Source organism: Chamaea fasciata, unplaced genomic scaffold, assembly GCF_029207755.1.
Source record: "Chamaea fasciata isolate MVZ Bird 193981 ecotype frontalis unplaced genomic scaffold, bChaFas1.0.hap1 SCAF_2, whole genome shotgun sequence".
Lineage (NCBI taxonomy): Eukaryota > Metazoa > Chordata > Aves > Passeriformes > Sylviidae > Chamaea > Chamaea fasciata.
In genome coordinates, this window is record NW_027094087.1 from 1005258 (window position 1) to 1022978 (window position 17721).

At 50.2% G+C, this 17721-nt stretch overlaps 2 protein-coding genes across 7 annotated transcripts in view; one reads left to right on the top strand and one right to left on the bottom strand.

Annotated features, from left to right (window-relative positions):
* Positions 1–7: 7 nt before the first annotated feature.
* Positions 8–8094, bottom strand: MRPL48 (mitochondrial ribosomal protein L48). 4 transcript variants are annotated; one of them, XM_066207337.1, is made up of 9 exons: positions 7923–8093; positions 6410–7191; positions 3723–3760; positions 3327–3412; positions 2542–2714; positions 1306–1408; positions 681–770; positions 512–587; positions 8–263 (listed from the first exon to the last, which is right to left on the bottom strand). In XM_066207337.1, exons 2-8 carry the CDS (start codon positions 6592–6594, stop codon positions 513–515), a joined length of 750 nt encoding a protein of 249 aa, XP_066063434.1. In that variant the 5' UTR covers positions 6595–7191; positions 7923–8093; the 3' UTR covers positions 8–263; position 512. The 4 variants fall into 4 exon arrangements, with proteins under 4 accessions (XP_066063434.1, XP_066063424.1, XP_066063449.1 ...); XM_066207327.1 differs by having other exon boundaries at positions 7766–8093; XM_066207352.1 differs by lacking the exons at positions 6410–7191; positions 7923–8093 and adding exons at positions 4026–4078; positions 4787–5058 and having other exon boundaries at positions 15–263.
* A 91-nt stretch (positions 8095–8185) lies between these two features.
* The window catches only part of RAB6A (RAB6A, member RAS oncogene family), a 39069-nt gene continuing 29533 nt past the window's right edge, over positions 8186–17721 (top strand). For 2 of the 3 annotated variants that reach the window (XM_066207394.1, XM_066207384.1), the window contains exon 1: positions 8188–8472. In XM_066207394.1, coding sequence (XP_066063491.1) covers positions 8403–8472 — 70 coding nt within the window. In that variant the 5' untranslated portion in view covers positions 8188–8402. Of the gene's footprint in view, positions 8473–17721 lie in introns of all 3 variants that reach the window. The other variant, XM_066207403.1, reaches the window with a different exon arrangement.

A 17721-nucleotide genomic window follows, 5' to 3' on the forward strand; every position in this document is an offset into this window, starting at 1 on the left:
GTGGGTGCTGGGAATACCGAGGGGCTGGGCATGGAAGCACAAGCAACACCTGGACAGCCCCTGTTTGGGGGAGAGTGTACATTAATGAGTTATTTTCCCTCTTTTTCACAAGCTGGTCCTTAGAAAGGGGGAGAAAAAGCCTCCAAACAAACCAGTTTCTGGAACAGTTTCTCTTGGCATCCATCACATTTGGTTATAACAATTCCTGGGATTGTTGCAGCACAGCATTATTCATGCACAGAGATTTCTGCAGAAATTCCCACCTATCAAAAGCAAAATAGGCAGGAATTAAACCAAAAACAACAAAAACTGAAGGAAAGCAAACCCACATTCCATTGTGGCACCTTTTCTCCCAGTACAAACCAGTCCGATATAAACACATTCTTTATTTTGATGGAGACAAGCTGGCTGCCAACAGTGGGAATTCCTGTACTGATAACACCGAGTTATCAGTACAGAGCTCATGGAAGCACCATCTGGAGGCTGGAACAGCCCATGGATTGTTCCTCACCTCAGGACATCTCTGCCAGCAGCTCTTCCAGCTCTGGCCGAGACTTCAGTCGGCTCTTGAAATCTGCTTCTGTGTGCTGTGAAGGGAGGGAGAACGACACAAATCAGGATCACACATCACACAGGATCCCTGCTTCCTAAAGGGAAAGCACTGGGAAATGTAACCATACCTGTTTCATCAACAGATGGACCCCCTCAGGCTGGCTACTCTGAATGATTTCCAGCAGTATGGGAGCAAACGTCGAACTCAAACCGCGGATCTGAAAGCAGAAATGACAGAGCTGCAGGAGAACAATCCCAGGATACTCTGGGTTGGGAGGGACCTTAAGGATCATCCAGTCCCATCCCCTGCCATGGGCAGGGACCTCTTCCACTATCCCAGGTTGCTCCAAGCCCTGTCCAGCCTGGCCTTGAACACCCCCCAGGGGTCAGGCAGCCACAGCTTCCCCAGGCACCCTGTGCCAGGGCCTCCCCACTTTCACAGGGAACAATTCCCTTCCCAATATCCCATCCATCCCTGTGAGTTTCTCCAATTACCCATCCCCAAACGTGATTTTTCTACCCCTCCTATCAATTATTCTGCAGAAAACAGATAACAAACCTTCTGCCTGAAACGCAGAGCCAGGAAATCCTCCTGGGCTTCTCGTTTAAGAGCAACACTCAGCAGAAAACGTAATTAGACTTTCTGCTTCCATTTATGCCCAAATGATGCCTTTCATCTGTTAAATATCTGAGGGGTTTGGGGAGCCAGTGATGGGAAGTGCTGCAGCACTGTCAGCAAATCCCAGCTCCTACCTGGACAACTCTCTGGTGGGTGGTCAGGACTGCATCCAGCTGCATTTTGGATCCCCTCTCCTCCATGAACAGCACCTCGTTGGTTTTGGTGGGCATGGCGTAGCTGCAGGAGCCAGAGGGCAGTGCTTAGGACAAGGCAGGATATTGGCACTACTTTACAGGGATGAATCAACCTCCACAGCAGAGAATGGGGAGGGAGATTAACTTTTCATGGGAAATAAATTATGCAAAGGATGTATCTCACAGATCAGGCGCGGGCAGAGGCCGGGTGTTTTGCTGGAAGGAGATAAGGAGGAAGCTCTGCAGCAGTGCTGCCAGCAAAAACCTGGATTAGCTCCAAACACCAGCCTGAGAACTTTTAACTTCTTCACAGTTCAAGAAAAGCAACAGTTCTGACTTATTTTGTCTTTTGGGACAGAGCTAAAATCTGGTGCTGCAATGCACCACTCAAAACACATTGTTGACACCTCAGATTTAATGGGAATGTGACTGGGAGTGGATCAGACTCTGCACAGCACTCAAGAGACCTCAGCCTCCTCATCCCCATTCCCACAGCTACATCCAAACACTATCCTACTGCCCACCTTTTCCCCTCAATTTCCAGTCCGAAGGGCAAATCCTTCCTTTCTCTACACACTGAGCCACGTCCAGCCTCAGAGGGTGCAAGTGAAAACCACCCACTTTAGGGAGTCACCACAGGTTTTATCCCCTGGAGGCAGCTCAGGGCTTTTCCCAGTGCCTGCAGCTCCCTGGGAGCACTTCAGGTACCAAGGTGCTGCCTGACATTGCTCAGGCATTAAAAACAGTGGAGTGGCTGTTGGAATATGCCTGTTTTGGAGAACTGGGAAGCTCATCCAGCACCTTCAGGGTTTTCCCAAGCTCATTCCAGCTTGGATAACCGGGGTGGTGTGCAGAGCCTGGATCACAGACCATGAAGGAAAACCAGCAGCAAATGTCAGTGATTCCCAGATTCTGCACCCACAGGCTTAAAGCCTTTTCCTCAGAGGGAGGAGATGTAGCAGCTATTTTTTCCTTGGAATCTGCTCAAGTCAGTGCCTGAAAAATCTCAGCCTTCCTGAGGTAAATAAAGCATCCAAAATTGTACAGATACACAAAAGGAGAACACAGGGCAGGTGAGAGGTGTGGACTTACATCCTAATGGGAATCTCTCAGGGAGACTGGAGTGTGCCCTGACGTGCAGGGGATCACAATCCAGAGGGACAGATCTCCTCATACCTCTCATTGACCCGGATCGAGAGACGGTTGCAGAGCCTGTGGACATACTGAGCAAAGTGCTCCACCAGGCACAGATCATAGGAAGTCATCTGGATGTTGATGTCTCCATACTGGTGCTCAGTGCCAGCATCGATCTCTTTCATCTGCACTTTTTCCTTTCTCTTCTTTGGAACCTGTTTTCCAAAAGAAAATGACATGGAATTACCTGGTTTGAACAATGTTGGGAATAAAGGTTCAGCTCTTGGATGGCATCACACAGAAAACACACTCGTACTGTGGTTAATTTCTTCCAGAGGAAGACTGAAAGGAACAAAACCACTAGAAATAAACCTGCTGTTTATTTCAGTTCCTGCCTAAAAGGCAGCTGACTTCTTGTTTCCTCTTTCCACACAAATGGGCATCTTTCCAAATCTCCGGGAGTGTGAAAAGGGTACATGCAAGTAACACCCGCTCACAATATTCTGGGATAGTTCAGGTGTTAAATTCAGCATCAGGAAGGGGTTCCTCCCTTCCAAAGCTACTCAGTAACTTCCACAGGAATGTACTGGACAAAAGGAAGCATTTCTGCAGTGTGGTGGGTGGGTACTTCATGGACTCATGGAGTAGTTTGGATTGGAAGGAACCTTAAATCTCATCCTGTTCCAACCCTCTGCCATGGGCAGGCACACCTTCCACTATTCCAGGTTTCTCCAAACCCCATCCAACCCGGCCTTTTGAGATGGGGCATCCATATGCCTCAGGATTCCCTTGGGAAAGCAAGCACCGAGGGAAGTCCTTCTGCCTACCTCCTTTGGGAGCAGGTATTTAAACTTCCCAATGCCATGTGTGGGTCGGGACCTGTAGGATCTGTGGCAACCCAGGAGTGCATCACCTGAAAATGAAAGCAGAGCAAACGTGTTTCCAGTTGCACACGAACATCTACAGGTGCTTTGAGACCCCCAAATTATGGTCACACAACACCACGGCTGGTGCCACTTGCTTAGCCAAAAACAGGGCAAAAAAAAAGAGGAAAATGTTAGAAAAAACCATAGGGAAGTGGCAGAGCACTTGTTCTGGTTATTTAACCAGTCCAAAATAGGATAAGAAAAAGCCCCAAAATGAAACACAAATGCTCCACTGTTTAATATTTACCTGAGGGAAGTGAATTTTTGTCTCAAAACTAGATTGACAACAGACCTTACCTGCAGCACACAGACGGTTTTCTCTGGCTGTTGCTGCCCTGCAGGAAACAAGACAGTGATTAAAAAAAAGTCCGTGGGAAACAAGATGATAATTAACAACTCTGATTGCCCTCACTTATGGAAAAATTAATGTCCCCTTGCAAAGGCATGGTCCGATCCCATCAGCACAAAGACTCCCCCTTTTTCCCACCTCACGGCCCTTTCAGCTCCCAGCTCAAAGACTTACGCCGACTAGCAAAAGATTTTGAAGGAAAAAAAAAAAAAGGCAAGAAAGCAGGGTTTTGGTCACCTATGTTTCCTCACCTGCTGAGGGCAAACAGCTGCCTGAGCAACACTCCCTTCTCCGAGCACAGCACCTGCAATGGTCAGAGCACAGCAGGGTGGCAGATCCGCTGGGAATTTTCACCAACACCTCCAGGTTACTACACCTCTAGGACAGGACCTGAGGGAACGGCTGGAGCTGTGCCAGGGGAGGTTTAGGTTGGATATCAGGAATAGCTTCTTCCCTCAGAGGGTGCTGGGCACCTCCCAGGCTCCCCAGGGAATGGGCACGGCCCCGAGCTCCAGGAGCGTTTGGACACCGCTCCCAGTGGTTGGATAGTCCACGAACAACCCCCGTGCTTGTCCCACCTCCACACGGATGGAGGGAAACAGCTCATCCATCCGCAGAGAGCTTTGCTGTCGCCAAACCAGGGTGGTGGATAAATACCGATGTCCCAAATGTCCCAATATAGAGGGACAGGATCTGACAGGGCGCACGGAGACGAGGGTTATAATGGAGTTGGGGTGATCCCTAGATACGTGAGAATGGGGAGCAGGGGCGTGTGGGTGTCTCAGCCCCTGGTCCAGGAGCACCAAGACAGATCAAGGGCACGGTCCCAAATCTGGACCCCCTCAGGATCACCCCCACGCATCCTTCCGAAACCAAACCGAGGTCGGATCAGTGCCTGCTGCAGGGCTGGCGCTGCCTCAGCTGTCCCAAGGAGCGAGGCTACCCCTCCGTTCCCGTTCCTCCCCGTCCTTTTCCCGTTCCCACCGCCCTTCCCGGCGCCCATCCCCGGTACCTTCGGCACCGCCGCCATCATCCGGCGCTGCGGTCCGTCGTTCAAAGCGTTCCCCCCGCTGTGCCCCGGTACTCCTCAACTCGGCTCCCCCCGTCCCGCGGCTCCCTCCCGCGTTCCGCCCACCGGCGCCTCCCCGGGAATTCTAATTTTCAGACAGCTCCCCGCTCTGCCCACCCAAATCCCCGTAGGCGACAACTTTTGGGCAACGCGCCGCACTGGCGGGGCCCTGGTGTCCTGAAGGAGGCGGCGGGGAGGGCGAGGGCGGTGATGGCGGACACCTCGTCCCTGCCTGCCCGCACGCAGCGGGCAGCGCCGCCACGCGGCCGCGGCCGCACAGCGCGCCCTGCCCTGCGCCAATCACCGCGCGGTTGGTCTCCGGCCACGTCCATCCCCGGCGGCGGCCATGTTGAGTGTGGCACGGCCACGCGGCCGCGCCGAGGGCGACGCCCGGCCCCACCCCGGGGTGGTGCAGCGGCCATCGTGAGTGCGGCGTCGCGGCGGCCATTTACTTAGGCCTTTAGTGTCACTTAAAAAAATATATATATATCTTTATAATCACGAAATCCTAAGCGTAGGAAAGCTGCGCTGGCGGGGACCTCCTCGCTGATTTCCCAGTGGGAGAGGAGGTGGGCAGGGGGTCTGCCTGGGAAGAGATGGGCCTGTGGTCCTCTGCCCACCGGGCCTGACAGTCTGGAAAACCCATCCCCTGTTCAACTGCCTCGTCCACACAAACCTTATTTTCCCACAGGCTCTTTTCCCTCCTCCTGGCTCCCTTCTCTCCAGTCTGTCTCCCCCTTCTTCCATAGGAGATGCTGACTCTGGAGTCCACATCCCTGAGCCCCTCCTTGGAGCTGTTCCTGCCTGGGAGCTGGATTTTCAGTCAGGGTTTCGAGTCAGGATTTCCTGCTCTGCTGACTGACGGCTGCTCCAACTGCTCCTGCTGGAGCTGTCAGAGCTCCTGATGGACCTTCTCCCTCCAGTTCATCCACGTGGCAAGTTCGTGTCCTGCTCTGTGATCCAGCCCTGTCCTACATTTCTGAGTGCCTGGAGCTCCGGACACACGTTGGACACTCTTGATGTCCATCCCCTCTGCGCTGGTGCACGGAGGGGACAGAAGGAATGTGAAAGGACAAGGTTTGTGTCTCCACCCACCCAGCACATGGAGACAGCAGAGGGGATCCACGGCACCTTTGCTCTCTGCTCCACAGTGCAAGGACACGTGTTCCCAGCTCCAAGGGGTGTTCTCCCGGTGCTCCCAGGACGTGACAGAACTGCCCACGTGGATGTTTTCCTGCCCTTTGATCCCATCTGGCAAGCCCCAGGCAGAGCCAGCCTGGGAATGACAGCTGACTAAGGATCACCGTGGTAGTCTGAGCTGGGTTAAGGCCAGCACTCCCACTACAGGAAACTTGGGCTTCTCCTCCCATGACCTTTGAAGCCCCAGAGGAAATTCAGGAGGGGCTGGAGGGGACTGGCTGGTCCTGTATTTGTAGGGGAAGCTGTGATGAGCACCACGAATAAGAGCAGGTCGAGGATGACTCCTAATTCCCTGCCCTCCAATCCTGCGTGCCCATGGAGTGGGACTGCAGCCCTTAATTCCCTCTGCCCCTCCTGGGGACTCACCTTTCTTCCTCCCACAAAAGGTGGCTGAGGAGGGAGCGTTGCCCCAGGCTGCGTTTGGGGTAGGGCAGTAAAAGATTGCAGGGATCCCCCCTCCCAGTGAGCTGCTTGTCCTCTGTGTCTCCATGAGAAACGAGTCCACCTCTCCACTGAGCAATGTCTCTGAGATCCAACATAGATGGGTACATTTCAAGGCCAAAGGGGATTGTTAAATCACGGAATTCAGTCTCCTGCACGTCGCAGTGGATAGGTTTCCAGTGACTTATGGCTTTATGGAAGCAGATCACTCCTCTCTCTGTGAAAGCATCTTTCTCACAAAGGCTCCTCTCGATTTTCCCCGGATACAAAGATAGTGCTGCTCTTGGCAGGTTGTTCTGGTGGCTCCTCTCCGTTAGGACAGCGTCCTCATTTCCAACTGGAATGTGCCTTTCTTTGCCTTTTGCATCATTTCACAGCCAGGGAGCCGAATCCCTGGTGCAGGAGCACAACTTCCAAACCTTTTTGTGACATTTACATGGAGAAGCTCAGGTGACTCGATGACTTCCTATTTCTGTACCACACTAAAAAAACTCCAGGAAGTTTTTCCTCCTTTTTAAGGCTTCCCATGCCTTGCCTCCACTTCTTTTCAGACTCATCCAATGATGAAAACAATTAAGAAGTGTTCAAATAGACCTTAGAATTAGGTCTATTAGCTCCTCCATCAAAACCTCTGTTTGGTGTGTCTCCGCCTCTGCCTTCAGCTGTTGTTTTCCCTGGGACTCGCGGGAAAGATCCTGGAATGCACCCTGACACAAAAACAAGGACAATATCTGCATTTAATATTTGAGATCACGTCAGGCCAGTTCTCTGCCAGTCTGGATTCCCTTTCTCTGTGGTGCAGGAGAGCAGCCACACAACCAGGCACTTGAACTCCCAAATGCCAGGTGTGGAGATGGATGGGAGATTCTGCTCGTATTTATTAAAACTTGTTTAAATTTAATCACCCGATTAAAGACACATTGTCCTCTTTTAGTTCTCTGGTACTTCAAGGCCTTGGTGAAAAAAACCCAACCCTTGGTGAAGCAGTTAATCACACTGAGGGAGTATAAATGAAATGATCGAAAATAGAAAGGCTTTCAAAACTAAACATGTAGCAGATGCCATTTCCCTATCAGAGCAGAGACGCTCTGGAACAATCTCCCAGCCGAGGTTTAAAACAGCAGGGGCCGGGATGCACCTGGGAACCTCCTAAACCATTGAACTTTGAGGGCAGAGTGGGGAAAAACGGGCAAAAAAATAGCGAAAGGGAAAGCTGGCCCCTCCAGCAAAAGGTGGAGGGCCCTCAGCCACTGTCAAAGGATGACAGCGAGGATCACTGACCTTCCCGGGAATCATCACCCTGTGAGCGATCTGCTCCCCAGAGATGCTCCTCCGAAAGGAGGATCTGAATCAGTTTCGGGTGAAGCCTTTGGTTTTAAGGACTTCGCAGGCTCCTGTCTCACGCCCGTGCAGGCTGGGTACACCGTGCAGCCCTTACCCTGGCGCTGACGCTGTGAGGGGGCCGAGGGCCCGGCACAGGGCGCACGGAGGAGCTGCGGCCGCCCCTGGATCCCTGCAAGCGTCCAAGGCCAGGCCGGACGGGGCCTGGAGCAGCCCGTCCCGGGGGAAGGTGTCCCCACCCGCGGCAGGGGGCGGCGGCGCTGCCTGATTCTCCTCGTCCCTCCCAGCGCCAACCATTCCCGGCCCGTAGCCCAGGGAAGCGCCCAAAGCGCGTGCGCGGGGCGGGCGGAGCGCCGGCTCCGGGAGCGCGGGGGGGGCGAGGCGGCAGCGCCGACACCGGCACCGGCACCGGCACCGGCGTCTCACCGGGGCTCGCAGCCTTCGCCGGGGAGGAGGAGGAGGAGGACGAGGAGAAGCGGGAGGAAGCGGAGGCGGAGAGAAGCGGCAGCGATCGCGGGTGCCGCCGCGGGGAGCGGAGCGATCGCGGGGCGGCGGCGGCGGCGGCGGCTCCTCCATCATGTCGTCGGGCGGGGACTTCGGGAACCCGCTGCGGAAATTCAAGCTGGTGTTCCTGGGCGAGCAGAGCGGTGAGTCACCGCCCGGATCGCGCCGGGACCACCACCCCGACACTCGTCCGCCCTCGTGGGGGCACGGAGGGAGCCCCTCCTCATCCTCCCCGGCATCCTCATGAGCGTCTCTGACACCCACCCGCCCTCGTGGAGAGCTGATGGGATCCCCCTCCTCATTCTCCCCGACACCCACCCGCCTTCATGGAGATCGGATCCCCCCCTCCTCATTCTCCCCGACACCCGCCCGCCTTCACGGGGATGGCATCCCCTTCCTCGCCCTTCCTGGCACCCACCCGTCCTCGTGGAGATCCGATGGGATCCCCCTGCTCACCCCTCCGACTCTCTCTCCCTGACCCCCACCCACCCTGGTGGGGCTCCGCGGGGTTCAGCTCTGGTTGGAACCCCCCCGCGCACCGAAGCCCATCTCCAGAAACAGCTGCTGATTCATTCGATCCCGGCTCCTCCGGTTTTTTTGGGGGGCAGGAGTCTGGATCCGCAGTGTTTACTGTGTAAATACAGCGTTTCTCCATCATGGAGTTATGTCTCGGCAGAGCGACGCTCTGAATATTTAATTCAGTCGGTGAGGTTTTCTTCCCTGCCTTTGGAATGGAAAAAAAACAAAAAACCCAAAAAAACCCAACCTAAACAATGTCTCCTCCTTCCTTAGCGGAAGGCCTCTATCTCCAGTACTGCATTCCAAATCTTTCCCTTGGAAGAGTTTTCTAAAACAAACAACAAAAAAAGCTCCTTTATGAGATGCTTTGTGTAATCCTGGGTAGATACTGAGCGATCTGTGACATAATGAATAGGTGCAAAATATTTTCTGTCTCAGGGCGGGGTATTTGCTCCCTCAGCCACCTTTGGTCCCTGTGGAAGGAGATGATGAAATACTAGTTAGGGGTTTTTTTTGCCTAATTAGTTGTATCTTGGTGTTTCCTCACTCAGATGTGGATGAGCTTGGTCATAGGGCTGCTGTTGAAATTATTTACCTGTACGTTGGCAATTTCCTTTAGTCCGTTTCTAGAATCATTCTCTTTTTTTAGTGTGTGTTTTTGGGGTTGAAGCAGCTCTTCTCATATCAGGGATTCGGGCAGCACGAGTGCAACTTGATTATTTATTATTTTTTGGGGAAGTCACCTGATCTGCTTGGTAAGGTGCTATTTGGCCAGCCATTTTATGAGGATTTTGGATAAGGGTCGTGTGTAGAAAATGCTGGGGGTTTTTTCAGGTTTTTTGTTCGGTTGTTTTTTCCCCAGGTATTTGACAACAGGAATCTGAAATATTAGCAATGCATCTGCAAAACCCCTGGCTTGTTTACCTGTATTTCTGAGCTTTAATGTCATGAAGCTTTTCAAATACCTCCATGGAAGGTTGTGGCACCTGGTGCAGATCTTAAATCTCAGCAGCTCTTGGTTTGCACGTGGATTTCTTGTCTCTTCTAGCAGACATAACGTCAGATATCTGCTTCCTCTAGGAATTATTTTCCCCTCTCAGCTAATCATGTGTTTTTATACTGGAAGGTTTTAAATCGTTCCCAGTCACAGCATCAGACCTCGGGAGGAGCGAAGGGATTCTGTGGGTACAGCACAGCGGAATCCTCCTGACTGAATATTCCCAGCCCTGCAACTGCTGCCTCGGCTGGGGCTTAGGGATGGGTGGGAGCTGCCTGGAATCCAGGGCCGGGCTGGCAGCTGCAGGGTGGGCTCCAGCCCTGCCTTTGTCTGGGATGCTGGGCGATGACTCGGTGCCAGCTCCGTGTCCGCGCATCCCGCGGGTGCTGCAGCGTGGGCATGCTCCGACACGGCGCTCCGTGAGTCTGCCTCTGATGGAGACACGTCCCTTCCTGGATTGAAGCTCTTCAGATGTCTCTGTCATGATGTCATTCCCTGTCATTTTTTTATTTTTTTTTTTTTACTGCCCGAAGGATGCAGAGCTCTCGTTCCAAGCGGCTGCTGGAGGAATAAACGTCCTCGTAATATTTGGGGAAAACTGCGGAAGAATGTGGTGTTGCGGAAAGGCAGCTGGAGTGGGCTCTGCTCACACCTTGTTCTTTGTCTAGGAGGTTAAGGGAGATGCAGAAATAAAAGTTTTTAGGATAGCAGCTTTCATAGCCCGGGAGATCTTTGTGCAACTGTTGCGCCGGTTTGCTGCATTTGCTTCCTGTTCAGATGAAAGGTTCTCTGCCCTGTTGGAAGGCCGTAATTAAAGATATCCTCCTGCTGCTGGTGGGGAGGCTGAGTGCTCTGAGTTAATTTACATCCAGGGACTTGAGGATGACAAATGAAATGGTACAAAGGGCTGCCATGGCCATTAGCTGCCTCAGCATCCAGGGCTGGCTGATGGCAGACCTGTGCTGACTGTACACAGCCTCGCCAATAAACGCGTGTCCTATGGCTGAGGAAACCTAAGCTGCAGTTCCTTACTGGGCAGGCCTTGCAGCCCTTCCGCGGGAAATCTAGAAGCATCCCCGGGCGTTTTATTTCCATTTGAGGGTGGGATTGCACAGCGGATGCGGTGTGTGGTTTTCTCCTCAGCCATGTTGTGGGAGTTCGGTGCCGTATCCCTCTGCGCTCGCATGGACTGCAGTGGCTCTGCCTCGTGCTGTTCAGCACTAGCTGCAGATGCTCTCTCCCGTGCTGAGATGCTGATTTTCCTCGCTCCTCAGTCCCCCAAACCTCCTTGTCTCTGGGGCTTGTGTCCCCCGCGCCCCTCCCAGGCCCAGCCTGGGGACTTGCTGCATGTGCTGTGGGTGCATCGTGAGCCTGCAGCATCATCCGTGCCCAGCCAGAAGAATCTTCCGCTCTCTTTCCATCTCTGTTTTTATGAACTTGTACAAGGATACGGCGTTGGCTGCCTAGCAAGAAGGCGACTTCACCAGCACTCTCCTTAATTGAATTACTTTTCTCAATGATTGAAGATTATACAGAGTTTAGCAGTTTTAAATATGCTAATCTTTGCTAAAAAGGCAGGGAGAGCTCTGTGCTGAGGGATTAGGTAGAGCTATTGTGTGTGGGGAAGTAGGTTTCTTGCTGCCTTTGATCTGGTTTTATCAGGTAACTCTCATCAGTCCTAATACCTCAAGTTTAAGGAATTCTGATTTCTGGGTCACATCAGGGAGTGGACACATCACCTACATTGGGGTAACTCGCAGTGAATGTGACACATGTTCAAATATTAATGACCTCTTTAGTTCTGCTTCGCATAGGAACACCTCTACTTCTTAACAAATGGTGTTTTTTTGTTTTTTTTTTTTATTGAGTGGGCAGAAGTGAATGCTTGGGCACTGCAACAGAAATATTTTTTCATCACGTGAGTTTCTACTGCAGCTTTCATTGGCAAGCTGGTCTGAAGGGCACCAACATGTACAGAAAGAAAAAGAATTCCCTGCTGCCTCTCTGTGCCAGCATGCCTGCATAGCACCTTGAAGGAAATTAGAACCAGTTGCGTCTTGGTTTTCTCTTTTATTCAGGAGCTGAGATTTTTAATATTGAAAGCCCACTGGTAAGCGCAGTGTAATAACTTTTGAAATATAACTGTTTGGGAAGCACTAATGGGCTGTTGTGTTGCATAACGATGTTGGTACAGGCACTGCTGAGCAGTGTGATGTGTCTCATCAGATAACTGGGGAGCTGCAGGTGCTTGGTGTGTGGCATGAGGCTGGTGTAGCACACCGACTCATCCCTGGGCTGCCTAAAACTCCCTTGTTTCTAAGGAATTCTCGGCTTCACAAACTCCAGAGAGCTATTGCCTTGTTGCACTGGTGGTTTAAAAGCTTGTCCCCTCCCCTCTCCTTAATTTCCTAACCTTGTGGTTTTCCTGTGGCTGGGCCTTCAGATACTTGGGGTTCTCTTTGGACTGTGTGAATTTTCCATGAGTTTCTAAACTTGGGCTCACATCTGGAAGTGGAATATCAGCAATGCATCCCAAGGAAAGGGGAAGTCAGGCAGGAACACCAGGAGGCCTGCGTGGATGAACACGGAACTCCGGGACAACCTCAGACTCAAAATGGAAGCCTGGAATGGTGGGAGTGGGGACAGGTAGCCTGGGAGGAATGCACAGCAGTTGTCTGAGCAGCCAGAGATCAGGTTAGGAAAGCCAAAGCCCTGGCAGAATTAATTCTGGCCAGTCATCAGAGGCAGCAAGAAAAGCTTTTGTAGCCGTAAAGGAAGACCAGGAAAAGTGTGGGGTCTCTCCGGAAGGAAACAGGAGACCTGGTTACTCGGGATATGGAGAAGGATGAGGTGCTCAGTGACTTTCTTTGCCTCAGTCTTCACCTGTGTTCTCCAGGCGTCAGTTGTGGGATCAGCACTGTTGAACATCTTCGTGGGTGACAGGTCCCTTCCCACCCAAACTGTTCTGGGATTCTTTCATAGCACCATGTGCTTGGTGTCTGATCCTTCCTCGCTGTCCTCAAGATCTTGAACTCCACCCCTTCTCTTCTTTCTCTTCTCCATCGCTGAAAAATCCCTTCCTACAGCAACGTGGGGAAGAAGCACAGGGAAAAAAGACATCAGTGTTTTGTGGTGCCTGTTCTCACAGCGCCTTTTGATCCCTGTCTATTTGTGGAAGCCTCTGAAGGAGCTGTGTCTGTTCTTGAAAGGAGGAATAGCTGTGCCTTTCTGAACTCTGCTGTGCTTTTCTCTCTGCATCTCAGAAATAATCTGTGATTTGGAAGGAAACGATCATCTTTTTCCTTGATGTGGCATAATGGATTTTCTATCTGCAGCTCTTGGGGTGGTGGTGGTGCCTGGCACTGGATCCAGGTTCTGCAAAGCAGATGTCTGAAAGCTTTTGCTGAAGCTGTGCGCGGGACTAATGGAGAAACAAAGGCAGGGAAGCTCACCCGAGCCCACCTTAGCAGACGATGTGGCATTTGGGAATTATCAGAGCCAACAGCCGTTTTTCTCAGCTTCAGTGATGGTTAAAGATGTGTCTTCTCTAATCAGTCTGTGAGGAAATAGCTGCCTTTTAGTTACCTGCTAATTTAGTCCAGATGTTTAAAGGCATTTTGTTGTGTTCGTGCGTATACAGGTACCTGTTGTGTACGCTAATGATTATAAAACCCCAAACCAACCAACCAAAACAAGCCAGCTAAACCCCTCAATGCCTTGAAAAACCTGCACGTTGCTGTCTGAACATGAACAACACCATGAGATTTCTCAAGTCATCCTCCAAAGTTTTTCTCTGAGGCCCGTAACAACAGTAACCTTGTGACACGTGAATGTTTCTGAGCAGATATGGAAATGCTGATGCATCTCTCCCCGTATGGAGTAGGGAAAAAACCTCTCAGATCATCGGGTCCAACCCTTGGCTGGTCAAGGACTTGGATGATTTCGGAGGTCTTTTCCTGCCTAGGTGCTCCTGAGCTTCTGTAAAAGCACTATTTTGAAAATTAACAGATGCCATCAAAACGATGATGGGTTTGACACGTTAATATAAGTTATTTATGGAAGTAGTTTCAGTGAAAAATGTGTGTCTTGGCAAATAAACAGCAGCCAAGATGTGGACTTGCAGTGAAAGTCGAATTTTTCAGGTCTCTTTGCTTGATTTATTTACTGAGCTCACACAAAGTTAAAAAGCTAAATGAATTCTTTGTTTTCCCCTCAGCATAAACCTAACTCTTCCAGCTCTAATGTAATGAAAAGCCCAGGGGCAGTGAACAATTCCATCGTTTATTTTATGTCAGATATTTTCCTTTTATGTTCAAACATGTTCTGGAATATTTGAGGGATATTAACTGGAAAAAAAAAATACTTTTTTGTGTGTTTCTGTACTATTTAGCTCTTATCCAAATAAAGCCTAGTGCATCACAAAAAAAAAAAAAAATCTGGGAAGCAAATACTGTGTGAAACTAAACATAAATAAATTTGGTGTGAGCTCTGAGTTGTCAAGCCCCTTGCTTGCTTCTGGCTGCCTCCTGTTAGGTCTGGCAAAAAGGAGGCTTTTGGGAAGGAAGTCCTCATCCAGCTGTCCAGCGCAGCAGTGCATTTAATAAATTTGACTTCTCACAGCGAGGGTGTGGCTTGCCTGGTTTGTGTGTCCTTTCTGGGGGATCCCTGTGCACCGGGACGGGCACACGCTGCTGTCCCCCGTGGCAGCTGCTGCCCTTGGGATGAGCAGGGTTTTTGGGGCTCACTTGGAAGGGTCCCCGTGCCTTGAGGAGCTGCCAGTATCCCCTGGAGATGCCACCCAGCTATTCCGAGATTCGCAGGCTCCTAGTGTTCTCTCATCCAGACATGTGTGTAGGTGTTACCAACACGCAGAATTAAGGCTTTGCCTTCACTCTGAAGCATATTTTCCCAGAACTGAGAGAGTTGGGAAGAAATTCTGGAGCAATACTGATGAGCAGTGTTTTGACTTCAGACATGGCCAGAACCAGGAAGGGGCAGCTAAACCTGCTAATGAGAAAATGTCTTAACTTTCAGCTGGTCTTTTCTCTGTCTTGATTTGTGACCCTTTAAACCCCTGTACTATTAACATTTGCATCGTATAGACGAGTGCCATTTATCCCGCTAAGTGACTTTCCTTTAATGGTTTGCTTCTTCAGGAGCAATCAGCAATTGCTGCAGAAAAAAAAAAAAAACACAACCCACTCCAGCATTTCTGTAATTGATGCAGGGGCCAGTTTATTCCATTCCACTAAATGCTTCCTGCTGTGCTTCCTGGCCGTGCCCCTGTCTAGGTTTGAGTTACAGCAAGTTTAATTTTCATAATGTTCTTGATGTGTGCAGCACAAAGAGAAGGGGGATTAAAGATGGAGGAGATGTGTAGGTAAGAAGAGAGGGTGCAGCATCCGTGGCAAAGCTCCAAGCAGTGGCTGATGCAGGATTGGCAAGATCCCTGTCAGTGTGGGCTTTGCCAAGGGGTGTAGGTAGCTGCTGTTGGAGTTGGGAAAAGAGAATTCCTGTTAACAGGTTGGGACTTCAGTCCTGCAGAGGCTCTGGAGCTGCACAGGAGTGGGCAGACAGCGCTGGATTAATGTGAGTGCAGGAGTCTTTCTCTGCAGCTTCCTTTCTTTTTAATAGAGATGTTGCCTTTTCTGGGAGTAGAAAATACTCCCTCATTCCTGTCCCCTACAGAGGAGGCACAGAATTGGCTGTGAGAACCCTCAGTGTCAGTGGCAGGAGGATATTTTTGAATGGCCTGATGGAAGGAAGGCTCGGTAGAGAGTTCTGAACTGGCTGGATGATGGAATCATCCCATGGATGTCTGGGTGGTGGAGGAGAGGGAGAACATCCTCTTTCAAAGGAAGTTCTGGCTCCTTGCTGACTTTCCTTGGCAGCAGTAGGCAGGTCTTCATGCTAGAGGTTTGCTGCCTTCTTTGGCTTGTCTGTAGTACCCCATTATTGTTTTTTCCCCTTTCCCATACTTGCTTCTGGAGCAGCTTCTGGGCATTTTGTCCTTGGCTCACCCAAAATGGCTGAAAAGTCACTTGTGTCCCTATAAAACCCAGGATGGCTTTCCTCAGGCTGAGCTGGTGCTGCTGATTGGGATAAAGCTGGAGGTGAATCCTTCAGCAGAGCAGCTGGACACAGCTGGAGGAGCTCCAGTGGCTGAAGACAGTTGGAGTATCATCACAAGGAAATCCCAGCCTTTTTTTTTTTTTTTCCCCTTCTTTTTCCTGACCTTGGGATGCTTTACAAAGAGATTTTCACAGGGTTGGTCTGTTCCAGTCTCTCACTGCCAGACTCACTCACCAGTTCTTGTAATTTCTTCTCAGCTTTTCCAGCTGCCTCTTAATATTAAATATTTATGTACTCAAATCACGATTATGTTCCTATTCTTCCTGTTCTTCCAGCTTCCATTTTTCTTCCCTAGCTGAGTTATCTTTGGTCTTTCTTCACTGGGCAGTCGTCAGAGTGGTTTTTATCCACCACTGTACAGTCCTGACCGTAATTCTCTTCCACTTTTTTTGTTTATTTTTAGTAGCTCTTAAACCACAACTTGGAGAAGAGGATGGGCTTTGTTTGTTTTTTTTTTCCCCCTGACGCTGCATAAACAGTAGGCAGATCAAACACTTGTGTCCCATAAAATTGACCTCTTTATTTGGATGCTGTAGTGCAACAGCAGACTTGAAAAAAGCTTCTCCCGGTGGAAAAAGGTTTTCCAATCTTGACTCGTCAGCTGGTTTGGTGTTAAAGTATTTCCCCCCTCTCTGGTGAAATGCAGAGGGCTCATAGGTTGCCTCTGTTTCTGGGCTTGGTGGACTCTGTACTGTCACGGTGAGTAATTTACAGTTAAAAATAAATTGCTTGGCCTTAGGAATTTTACATTTTCGCTTAAAAACGCGCGAGAGATTTTAGGAAACTCAAAAGGAACCTTGTGTGAATTACTACGCATTGCCTCCAGTAAATCCTGCCATCTAGAGGAAAATTTCCCTGGGGAGCTGTGTGGCTGATGTTTTAAATGGTTCTTTAGTCTGTACAAGCCTTGCACGGCTGAGAGCGAGGCAGAGATTCGAGATCTGGCTTTGCCTGCCTGGTTCCAGATCCCAGGAAGAGCCAAGGCTTTTTAGCTTTACCTTATGGAAACTGGAGGAGAGGAAGAAGTGTCCTACATGAGATGTTTTTAAGATGTCTCAGAGCAGCTCTGTGCTTTTCCCTGGATTTGATGCCTCTCAGCTGCTTGCCTAAGGACCAGAGCTAACCCTATGGTGCACCTAAAGCTGGTTTTAGCTTTTAAGTTTTTATCTGAAGACCCCAAAATATTTTCTGTGCACATTTATACCAGGAATTGCTCGAGTTAGAAACGAGTCTCGGAGAATAAATATTACAATTAAATAGGAACTTAACTAGTGTATGTCCTTAATATGAAGGAATTGTTCTTCTGGAAAATACTGCTGGAGGAGAGGGTTTATTTTGAGATACTGTATCCCGGTTGGAGTATAGCTAATTCTTGTCTAAAGAAATTTCTGCTCCAGACCCAGTTTCTCATATAAACACTTTCCTATTTTTCTGTAGAATCCCACAATTCCTTCTGGAGTATCCATTCATCTAGAAAAGATCAGAATGAAACACCAGCAGAACTCGTTCCATTTACTATTTGGAACCACATTCCTACCATTTAAAGACTTAGCTATTTTTATTTTTAAAATTCATACAGAGGAATATCAGACCTTGGCTTTGCAGACTCTTCAGGCTCCGTGGCCTCTTCCCAAGGCATTTGTGGAGCACAGTTGGGAAGGAACAAGTTTATTGTCAGCTGGCTGAAACTCCATGTGGAGAGGTCAGTGTTTCAGGAAGAAGTTAGAGGAAAAGAGGAAGATTT